The sequence below is a fragment of the Mastacembelus armatus genome, chromosome 19, assembly GCF_900324485.2.
Source record: "Mastacembelus armatus chromosome 19, fMasArm1.2, whole genome shotgun sequence".
Classification (NCBI taxonomy): domain Eukaryota; kingdom Metazoa; phylum Chordata; class Actinopteri; order Synbranchiformes; family Mastacembelidae; genus Mastacembelus; species Mastacembelus armatus.
In genome coordinates this window covers 16464597-16476955 of record NC_046651.1, presented here as the reverse complement: position 1 = coordinate 16476955, position 12359 = coordinate 16464597, and the positions used below count along the sequence as shown (strand labels likewise).

General features: G+C 39.9%; 1 protein-coding gene across 3 annotated transcripts in view; it reads left to right on the top strand.

Moving 5' to 3' along the window:
• The window catches only part of tanc2b (tetratricopeptide repeat, ankyrin repeat and coiled-coil containing 2b), a 115655-nt gene that overhangs the window by 27119 nt on the left and 76177 nt on the right, over nucleotides 1-12359 (top strand). For all 3 annotated transcript variants that reach the window (XM_026314705.1, XM_026314703.1, XM_026314704.1), the window contains one exon: nucleotides 1058-1162. In XM_026314705.1, the coding sequence (XP_026170490.1) occupies nucleotides 1096-1162 (67 nt within the window). In that variant the 5' untranslated portion in view covers nucleotides 1058-1095. The remainder of the gene's footprint in view (nucleotides 1-1057; nucleotides 1163-12359) is intronic.

Here is a 12359-nt window from a genome sequence, read left to right as displayed (position 1 = left end):
AGGTCACTCCCACCTAATGGAGAACATCTGCTGCCATGCTTTTTACTACCAGGTCTCACAGCAGAGATGGGTGTCTGTACGGGGGGTTAGCCGTGGGGAGATGGAGAGGAGGGATTAGAGGGGTAGAAGAAGCTATAGTCAAGAAACGAATGCAATCTTCCAGTTTAAGTTGTTATCTACCAGCTATGGAGCTCCTTTTTATACTGCATCACCAGACTTATGGTGCAGTAAATCCTTTGTATTATCTGTACCCAGTGTGTTTCTACATGCTATATATGGAATGTATTGGATCCTGTAACGGAGAAGGACTTTTTTTCCTCTTATGTTATGTGAACAAATTTAAGTTTATAAGCCAATGTAATGTGTGTCTGTGTGAAAACTGCAACTTAAATTCTTTAATCTACTTTTCCACAGATAGAACTTTTTATCCTGTTGTATCTCTTTCATGGAAAGTAGTCCTACAGCTTTGAGATAAGCTTGAGGTTTTTGAAGACTAAGCATTTCTAACTTGTGCAGACCTGCCTTTACCTTCCCTTATGGCAGTCACATGTCTGAGCTTCCACTGACTTTGTTTCCAATTGTTCCTCCACTAAAAGTCACTTTGAATTCATTCTGAAGACACTTTTACACATCAGTTGGAATATAAAACCATTCAGAAGTAAGTGGTTGTAAAACAAAACAATACAAACAAATACATTATGCTGTAAACGGTCCTGTATACATTGTTGTGTAGGCTGTTCTGGATTTATTTTTATAGTATAGCTCAATAACCACAAGAATTATGGATGAATTATGTTTTGTCCATCCTTCTAACTTTTTCATGATCAAAAGTACATTTTTATGGAAGCTTCTTAGACTGACAATCAAAATAATGGATAAGTAAAGCAGTTAATAACTAGGGATTAGTTCAGCAGTAAGAGCAGACTGACTTTTAGTCAACTTTTAGCTTTTAACTAAGGAATTCGATTGTTAATGTGAGATCCCACAGTAGACATGCTGGTTATACTGCAAGTGCTCCCAGAAACATTAATATGTATCCTGTTCTCTTTCCTGACAGATTTTTCTGTAGTCTAGTCCAGCGCATCTGCTGCAGTCATGTTTAGGAACAGCCTGAAGATGCTGCTGACGGGAGGGAAGGCCAACCGCAAGAGTCGCAGCAGCGGTGAGTCTCTCTTCTGATGCCAGGCACCAACAATGACGCATCTGCCTGTCAGCACACACAAGGTGTTCACGAGTTGTGTGGGTGTATTTTAGGAAGCAGGAACATTCTGCTCAGAAGATAAACTGTCTTTTAGTTTATAAAGAGTAAAGTGTGACTGCTGACGATCCTTTCAAAACTGTTTTCAGCCCAAAATAGGTTCAAACAAACTTATCTTTTCTGCTGTTTGAGTTGTTTTACTGTACCTCCTGGTGTGAGAATTTAACACCCGTTTTCCACTGGCAGTGGCCATGTCATGCTGAGCTATTCAGTTTTTTCTTTCCCTTATACATAAAAAGTGGGGAATTTCTGAGCTGCCCTTGATGTGATGGTTCCCAACTCGACCGGACTCTCTCCTGACGATAATTCAGTAACGCTGTAGCATCTGCTTAAAGCGGGTTTCAGGATGGATTTGTCACTGGAGGATTGTCTCATTTGATTCCTGTTCCTTCCTTCGTCTTGCAGTTAAGAACCCCACTGTTTAATGATTGCGTTTCTGTGCTGGGCTGTTAAAGCTGAAATAAAGGCACGGTGTTAATCTACATGCAAAGCCAACTCAACACTTCCTGCAGCTGTTTCACAGTAAAAAGTTCCCACCAGTGAGCCACTGTTTGCAGTTTGGAGGAAACTCAAACCTCTAAACAGATCAAGTTTTCAAGGTCAGGCCATACATCATTGTTCCAGTAGTATTTAAACAAGGCTTTATTATGCTGTCAGCGTGCAGGCATTCAGCTCAATGCAAAGGGTATGTGCAGGTCAAGAAAAGTCTTCAAAAGGCCTCAAGACAATAGTTTTTTCTTGCCTGCTGTTTTACATGTCTATAACTTTTGCAGTAAATTCTGCCTCTACTGGTTGTTAAAGAAGCCACAAAGCATTTTAGCTCATAATAGACCAGTGTCAAGTTATAATATTTTTTTTTGTTTTGTTTTATTTGGTCGAGCTGTCAATTTGCTGCTTCTTCCCTGGTTACATGCAGCAATTATGTCCTGAAAATCTGATAAATCTAAAAATTTAAATGCAACTCCCAGTAATTGGTTTTGCATTTTAAACACTGCACCTGATCACAGATCTTCACTGCTACATCACACAGACGGCTAGATCAACACTATTTATGTGTGTAGTTCACAGAGCAAACTGTGCACCCCCTTTTCCACAGTGAGGTGAAATAACTTTTAAAAGCAGTAGCCATGGTACTCTGAGGTCCTTGGTAAAACCAGATGAAACCTTTTGCTCCTACACATGCATTACTGTCACTCAGATCTTATAAAGCTCTGACTTAGAGGAACTGGGTCTTTGATGTGGTAGATAATCCCAGCCAAAAGCAACACTTGGGAGGGCCAGGGCTGTTCATTTTCTAACAGTACAGTCGTTCTTATTTGAATCTAATAAGTTTCGGGTTATTGCCACTGCAGTGTAACAACCTCCACTCTCTTAACCTCGGGACAGGGGCTTTATTACCGTATGAAAATTTGCTTTCTAAGGGCTTTCGTCCAGCCACCCACTGGATGTGCACAGATGAATTAATTTTTTAAAGCCTGGAATATCTCACACTATTTTAAGTCTCTACCACTTCACTATTTCAGTGGATGTGTTTATGGAAAATCAATGTTGAACTTCTTTTACAACAATTTGGGAGGCTTTTGCCGGGGTATATTGATGTAGTGAATTTCACCCACTAGTCCACTGAATGTTTGATTACCATCTACATATTTGAAGAGGTTTTTTTTTTTGCAGAAGTTCATTTTGTGGAGGACACACATAAAACATTGTACTGGTTGTGAGATGATTTTTAAAAAAAAAAGTATCTGTGGCAACGTAAAGATATTACATTAACACTATTCAGTAGCCTCAACCAATATTTAGGTTTTTAATGTTATGATGGTCATTTCTTCAGGAGGATAGACTTCATTTCAGAATAAGAAAAAAATCATTTTCATTTGGCTTTCAGGCTTGTTATCTATCTTACATGATTTAAACTCTACTCATGCAGCAGGTCATCCAAATATGCTTGTTATCTATGAGCTGCAGGCTATTACAAGAATGCTCATAAATAAAACTGAATGAAACTTGCTGCATTAACTACCACAGTCTCACAAAGATGCTTTTCAAATAATTCATATACTGTGTATATGTGTATATACACATTGGAACTACTTATTCATTCGTTATGATGTCCTTCATTGTAAGTCTTCAAGGCTGAAGTGAACGTGCTGCAAACAAAACCTTCATCCTCTCAGCTTTCAGTGTTTGTGTGTTTATGTGTAAAGTGGAGAGGAGATCGTCTATGTAGTGCCTGACTCGAGTACCCTCCTGTGTTGATGTGTGTTGCTCTCTTTTTGCTGGGAACCCACTCCTCCCAGCAGATGAGTGCTGCTCTTACAATCTGTCTCCTCCACTGCAAAATCTGTATCCTGTTTTTTCCACCACTTTGTAGGACATATGTACACACTCGAACAGACATATCCACACAGTTCCACAACAATTTACACTGCACAACACATTTATCTATTTGAATTTATAGAAGCATATGTATTGTAGCTGGTCTTGTCTGCTGTACCAGAGTCAAATTCCTTGTGTGTTCAACATACTTGGCCAAAAAACTTATTCTGTTTCTGATTACACTGATTCTGATTAGATCTAGAGATCCAGACATGTTTTCACTTAGCTGCTCCGTTCCTTCCAAGCACATCTACAGAACTGGTTCTAGCAATCCTGACTTATCAGCTTATGGCACATAGGGCGCGCTAGAAAGCCACATCCCTCGGCTGCTGCTCGAAGGGAGGACTCTAAAATCCGCTCCCTATATACAGTATGTAGACGCGGTGGTTGCTGAAATCAGTCTTTAGGTCATTTGTGAGATAACATGAATTGTCCTCAATGTTTGACGCAGTTACAAGCAAACTTGTAGTGCCAAAGCTCCAAAGGGAAATGGACTCGCTAATCTGAAGACAGCAGCTGAGGCAGCTGTCCCTTCATCTCCACTGGAGAAATTGTTTGAGCCCCAAGTTACTAAGCTGGTGAATGGCGTTTTTCAAATTGAATAACACAGGCAAGCTGCTCTGATTGTGGTGATGCAGACGACGTCACATATTTGTTGCAATACATTCAGGGAATAGTGTGTTATCTGTCGGGAAACTACATTGTGCAGCCTGTTTTGTCCTCAGACACTATCATTAATAGTTGAGTCAGTCTGTAACTTGCTGCTATTCTTCTCATTCCAACCTCTGTGATTAATCAGACGCCATTCAAGATCTGTAGTGAATGTTAACTTGAGAGCATGTATAATCTCACATCCTGAGATTCAACAAAAAACACAAATGTCTTGCAGTCACTGGAGCAGCGGTGTTTACATATCAGATTCGCTCCGAGCCTTTTCATTAAGACACAGATCAGACATCAGCCCGTGTGTGAACGAACGTCTCTGATTGTGAAAGAGCGACCCACTGTTATAGTTGCCTGCAGCAGTTTCATGTACAAATACACCTGCCTGAAAAACAACACGTGAATGAAAAGGAAAACGTCCCCTCTTGGTCTGGTTCGATCACATTGTGCCTGAGACTTTCTGGCTTTAAAATGGAGGATGTGTCTGTGTTTGTTTTCATTTTCTGGTAGTATGGGTTAAATTTTGTTGTTTTCATCAGGAGGGGGTGGTGAAGTTGCATGAGATTTAGACTTGGGTCTAAACACAGTCCACAGTCTGACACTGCAATTACAGTTTGTGGCATTGTGGCTGATTAGAAAATGAGAAGTGGGGTTGAAAGGTTGGGGGTTCTGGACAGGGAGCTGCTGCATGACTAATAAGAACTGAGAGAGACGAGCTTGAATGTGGCGGTTTAGCAGACAAGATGTAGTTTGCTCACATGCACATGTGGTCAGAAAAAGAGTTGAAATTAATTTGGATTAATGAGATTTAGTTTTTTTAATTAACTGAAAATGGAAAAAGTACCCTTGTGGTAAAAGTATTATAGAATTATGACTTAACTGTTTTTAAAGATATAATGCCTAACGTAAGAGACTACTAGGGTACTAAAGTGAAGTACGCACTGAGAACTGTAAGCAGAGTCATTAGGACTGACATCTCATTGACAGTTTTATAGTGATGTCATGCAGTGGTCTTGAATGGAAAAATCAAATTTGAGACTGTATTTAATTCTGCATTTTACTATATGTTACGTGTTTATTTATCACCTCCTGAGCTCACAAAGGCCTCATGAAAACACAATTGATTATGAGCATTATTGCATTTTCTTGTTGAATGCATAGGGGGAAATCCCTGCACTCTTGATGATACAGTTACAAAATGCTATTTTTATAAATAGAGGTTATAAATTATTTAGACAGATGAGGAAGATGCTCTGTTTTAACAGTTATCTATCAGCAGATTGGTTTAATAGAAGGTTTTAATTCAAGCTAAAATTACATATCTACTGAAGCACAGTCCTGTGGTTGGACTACTTTGCTTTCATGCCAATAATGGACTGCAGCAAATACTGATGGGAAGCAGACCAAGACCCTCATTATCAGTCCTGGCCCGGTCATTGTAATTGATCCGAATAGGTGGGAAAACCTGTGTACAGTATTGTCTGCTTGATTTATGCAGACGTAAAGCTACGGTACCACCGCGCTGTTTGCTGCTAAGATGGTGTGTACACTCTTCTAAATGTGATCTAAGGAATAAATGTAGTCACTTCATGCACCTTTTTTTTTTTTTTCACAATTAAATGATAAAATCCAGTTTCTGAGACCCCAGGATGCAGCCTTCTCTTCTCGTCTTACAGAAAACAAGCCGCCATGTTCTTCCCTCGAGTCTGACATGGAACGATCCAGTAGCTTGACAAGTCTGAAGGCAGCAGGTGCTTGACAGGAATCAAATCGGTCCCCCTAATCACAGCACTCTAATTGATGGCTCATTTTCCACAGTGGTGGAGAAATCTAATTAGAGATCATCAGATCAGCAAACATGCTTTAAGCTCCGAGGCATGAGGAGTGACACAACAGCCAGGACTAATGCAGTGTAAATGCAATTATTGTCAATCTTAAACTGCAGATAAGCCCACCAGCACTAAGTAAGTCTAGTAAAGTCAAATAATGGGTTTTGTGTCACAACTGTGACTTCTAGAATGGATTTAAAGTATCTTAGCCTGTTTTACATATTTATATTTATTTTCTGCCTATGCAAAACTAATAACGAGGATATGTAGTCTTAAGTATGAACAGGTTCTCTGCAGACTGCGATGTAAAAAATCAGCTCTTATATCCTGATTTTATTTGACTATTTGCGTAGTGCTCTTCTGCCCATCATTTAGATTATTTCTGTGCTTACTTATGTATTTATGATTTGATCTGTTGTGGAGGTGGTGTGTACTTTAAATTCTAATAAATGCAATGAATAAAAATCTGTATGCAGATGTTGCACATTTACATATATATTGCTACTTACATGCAAAGCAGGCTATGGAATATCCTGAGAACATTAGTGACTACATTAACCGCATGGAAATGGATCATTCCACCTCGTAGAATATAATCAGATAGATGTAAGAGACTACAAGAGGAGCAGCAGCAGCTTCACATGAGCCGAGTCTGGCTGATCTCCACCGAGCGACAGATTGGCACCTACTGCTCCACAGAATGTCCCCTTCCGTCTTGTATTAATGAACCCGAGAGAAAAAATGAATGGATGGGTTTTAGAGGAACCTTGTCCTGTTAACTTAAAGAAACACTGTCCTCCTGCAGGGAGATATCATATTTAGCCCCACATTTGCTCCATGCGCTGCAGATTATAAATATCACAGTGCTTGAATGTATATACTGTACACCTTGTTTTGTAGGAGAGACAGTCTAGAAACAGTACCAGAGAATGCTTTTGCTTAAAAAGTGACCTCTCAGTTATCAAAGTAGCTGCAGATAATATTCCTGTTGATCAGCTTATCATCTCAGCTTTGATTGGTTTGTATTCAGCTGATGTTTGTAGACCACAGATTTATCTGTAATCGCCTTTTTATCTCACACTGTGCAGTAATAACCTCTGTATGTCTTAAGCTAATTTCCTTTTAAATGTGAGCATTAAGATGCTGTGTGGACTGTAGCCAGTGAAGCAGACAATCAATCAATGAATCAATATGGTGCACAGCTGTCGGGAGGAGCTTTGACCTTTGCTTACTAAGAACAACAGCCTCATGTCTCCAACCTCCTTGAGTTTCAATGCGAAATGTTGTTTCACTTTTCCCCCTGAGCTGTTGATGCTTATTTCTGAGGTGTCTTTATACAGTGCAACTCCTGATATACGTACTGTCTGGCAGGCTGACGTTACTGTGTGAAATGCCTTTTTATGTAGATGCATATAATCTGTTTTCCTTATCAGAGTCAAAGTGTTCACAGACCTTGTTTTCGTCTATTTAATTGGTCTCTGGACTGTGTTGTGTATTTTCCTCTTTAGAAGGCTCATTATCATTTATAACGTCTTCTAGAAAACTCAGTGTGGAATTGGAATTGGCCTGTAAAGGTTTCGTAAGTGGTTTCATAAGTGGTGACATGAAGGGCGCTCAGTAGGAAGGTTTCATCATTTCTTTGCTTTTCGCCTCATCAGCCGGCTCCCAAAACAACAAAGTACCAGAGAAGTTGCTCCACGTGTAAGGTTGACGACAATATAAGCAGTGCTGATCATGTGGGCAACACGTCTCCCGAAGCCGCCAACCTTTTCAGCAGGCACTGAGTAACCATGGCAACAAAGCTTGTAGCAAAACTGAAGTGTACTGAAGGTCAAAAACAATTCAGACGGGCTGTCGAGAGGGCTGAGAGACGATGTGCCCCAAGTGTCAGCAGTGGCACGCTCCTATCTCATGGAGTGTGGGAGGCACTTATGGGCCCATCATTATGGTTCAGTGGTGCCACTTGATGCACATACTGCCGTTGTCACAGCCACCCATGTGACTTTACTGAATGACCTCCTTTTAAGTCCTTCAGACTCAGGAATGTGACAGCCTGAAACCTCCTCTGCGATCCTTTCTGAGTCATGGTGAGGGCAGGATGATATGTTTGAAATCAATAGCATGTAATTAAAGAGTAACTTAACTCTAAATCCGCTTTTTCAGTTAGTAAATTATACGTACTGTGAATTGATTCTGGTCCCAGGCAACAGTGGTTCTTTGGCTTTTTCCACAGAAAATTGAGCAGCTCTGTTCTCCAGAACTGTTCTTTAGCATTGCCTTGCACTCCATACTCACTAGCATATAATAATAGAAATCAACCCTTAACAGCTTGGAGACTTATTTTGTATTATACACTTTTTATTTAATCAAGTAAACGTCATTGAGGTTTCTTTTCTGAGCACAGCAGAAAGAAAGAAAAGCAAACAGAGCCAGAAATAATAAAAGCACATAGAGCCACAGAAACAATCAGACATCAATGAGCAGATGGTAAAAATCCCTAATTTGGTGTTATGGTGACGGTGATGACTAACACGTCACTCCACAATCTCCCATAGGTGTTCAGTTTAGTTGAGATGCGAAGGGCATCACATATGATTCACAGCTTTTTCATCCAAACATGCAGTGAGCCTAGTAATGAAGCATCGACATTTGTGATGTGTCACGTTAGGAAAATCACAGGTTTGAATAATAAAATTAATGAGGGGTGAATTTCAGGATCCTGCCTGCTCATGGTACATTTACACTGCCCTGATATTTATTTATTGCACATTTTCAGTCTGCACATAACGTGAATGGGAACAATGAAAATGTGAAAAAACACAAAGATCATGTTTGGATGAGGTGGATGAAAGTTGCAAAAAACAAATCCACTGAAACCTTAGCGTCACTGAGGACACTAAAACCAGCAAGAAACAAAAACATCACATTAGTGTCGAGTGATGAGTAGATTGTGACATTCCTCAAATGGCAGTGGGTGGAAATGTGCATTCATTTGGATTTTCTTCTCCTGATTTTCTGAAGATTTGGGTAAAATTGCTCCCATATTTGGGTTGAGTGCTGGTAGAGGTAACACTTAAGTAAAGCTGAGTCATTTTAAATTATACTACTGATGTGCTGTGCTTTTCCTACTATGACATAAAAATGACATGACAGGCCCATTCATTTAGGCTCTTAATTGAGCGCCTGTCTTTATACAGTACATGTGGTTCTTTAAAGAAATGTTAAAGATGATAAAAGGTGTTCTCTAACTGCTGAATAGAAACGCAATTCTGTCAAGTGCTATTTTTTTTTTTTTTTTGCTGTAATAGCTGGTACTTAATGCAGCCAGTGGTATTCAGCTGCATATTGTTCTTTTTGTATCACCATCGTCACAATAATCACAGTGAAGCACATCCTCTTATGGCCTTTTGCTATAGTACACTCTGATATGTGAAAGATGGCATGAATTGTTGAGCCATCAGTCTGCTCTCTGTATTCAGCACTTCTGGTTTGATTGCTGTTATAAATCTGTATTAAAGGCCTGATGTCTAATCAGCACAGTACATGTCAGACTTCTATCAGCCCTCAGCAGGGTCTTGAATGTCCCACTAACGCCGACACTGCCGGTTGTCTGACGTCTTTCCTCACAAGGTTCTGAGTAATTTCTCTCGCTGTGTGGAAGTACAGTGACATTTAAATGGAGAACAGCACAGGAATCCGTGGCTGTGTCTCTTCCATGCAGCTCTTTTGTAATGGGAACCATGCTTTCCAGTTTTAGCAGTAGGGAGTGGGCAGCATGATGCATGGGTAAAGAAGCGTTGGTCTAACCTCTCCTCCACTCTTTGATCACAACGTCAATAGTGGGAACCGTCAGTGTTCATGCTGTCTCCATTAGTCCATTTTGCTTCCTTACACTACCTACCTCTCCACTTTCCTGCCGTCCCTCTCTGACCTTTTCCTTTTCTGTCCTTATCTAAAGAAACTTTGCTTATGGTCTTTCAAAAATGGTTCTTGGCAGAAAACTGTACAGAAAGTAAACTTTGGTGGTGCATTGTAATGAGAGAGCTTCTTAATGCTGCATGTGTTAACTGTCTGCGTTCACATTGACAATCTGATTAAAGAAGCGTGTCCACAGCTGAAGTGTGGTTGATATTTAGCAGTTGGTGTTGCTGTGACCTAGATATGGGGTCCTTTCTGAGCTGGCAGCTGAGCGGGAATAATGTTGGCAGTACTTATGGTCACGGTGATAGGCCTCGAACATCACTGGATCACTGCATTTTGAGTGATGGCTCAACTTGTTTCTGTGAATTGCTGTCGAGCTGTTTAGGAACATAAAACTCAGTGTCTGTCAGTTCAAATTTCATAACACAAACAAACTGAGTTTTATTGTATTTTTTTCAAGCTATTAACAAGCTATAAAATGTCCAGTGAACTAACCGAGGAACAGATGAGACTAAAAATATACCCTCATCTGTGAGATAATAATAAATGCTTACATAAACGTACTCTGTTGTGGTTTGCAGGACGTACCCTTTAATTCTTGAGCTTAATTGATTCTATCTAAGTCATTTTGACCAGAAAATTGTGCAAAAATCTAATAGATGTGGACTGAGCCAACTACAATCCTATGGGACACTATTTTTTTTTCACGAGACTATCTGCTGTCATTTGACATGTAATTGAAATCTTGAAGGTGTGTATGTAAGCATCTCTGCAAACCACCATGAGCTACTGTTACCCAGAAGTCCTCTCTCTGCGTCCCAATACACAAGACAATTTTATGAATCTTCACTGAGGCATGCTTCATTTGTAACTCCCTGATGGGCATCGAGCGCCTTGGTGGATGATTTCTCTGTGATACTGGGTTATTTAAGATGTCCCTTATATCGATGTAGTCCTTATCTACAGCAGGCCATGCACAATTTAAGCAATCTGTTCTGTATGACTAAAATAGAACAAAATGAAGAGGTAATATGAAACCTGATGTAGTGAATGTGAACTCTGGAGAACACACACACACACACACACTAGGATGCTGCATAAATCTGATTCCCTTCAGTTCTCTCTTGTACAATTTGTAGTATGATGAAGTTGAAAGGAAAACTCGATCCCAGTTTTCATACTTGACCTCATGCAACTGTATTTGTAGTCTGCTTCGTATTAAACAGGATGCAAACATATCAAACACACGTTTATCTGGTTTCTGCGTAAATAGAATCTGTAAAAATTGTGCAGTTAAAACAAAGAACCGTCTAGTTTGCCTTGTTAATGAAACTACCACGTTTATTTATATCAGACATATATCATATTATTCAGCTGCCCATCTTTTTAGTTTTGGTAAAAACAGGTCGATGTCTGACGATGATGCCATTAACAGCTCTGCATTTTAGTTGCTTGAGGTTTTCAGTGACCTGAATACAGGAGGTCCTGATTTACAGCTTCTGAGGTGATGAGGCTTAAAACTGTATATTTACTTCTGACAACTCCGTCTACTAGATACCTGTTGAATATCCCCCAAGCTACAGCACCTGCCAGCTAGCTGTCTGAAACTGATGTGTCACCTTCATCATCAGTCTGGATAAAGACTTTATTTGTTTAAAGGAAAAAAGGCTCAGCCACAGCTCTTGATTTATACACGGTTGTGTTGCAGACACTAGACATTTCAGGGACGTTATATTGACACTTCAATAGTGTCTGGAGTGTGTTTTATAGTTAGAAGTGCTCTAATCAATGCAGTACCTTAATTTATTAATAACTAGTGTAATGTGACAAACCCACAGAAATTATAACCTGGTCTACAGCCACTTTCAGCTTTTTTGAGCTTTTTTACCTTGTTTTTATTTATACCCATACCTTTTTACTGCTCTCATTGTTGTGTTTTGAGCAACCAGACTATAAACCCTCAGTATGCTACCTGCCCAGCTCCAAACTGCAAAAACACACAGTTAATGACCATCTGAAAATACGAGCAGAAACATTTCTTAAGAGTTGGTTGAAACCAAAACCTGAACCAAAAGGAGAGTGGGTACTGTCATTCACTCGATCTACACAATTCGCCGTATCAAGGTGGTAATATGTCAGTGCTGCGTTTACATTTACTTTGTGTTTCGCCCAAGTGGCCAAAACACGGTGGGAATACAGGTTTACAGTCGCTGCCTTGTGATTAGGAATGTCCCCTGTTTTGAATCTTGATTTGAATTATAAAAACAAGCCTTCCCTTGTTGTACAAGCGGGAGTGAACAGAGTAGTGT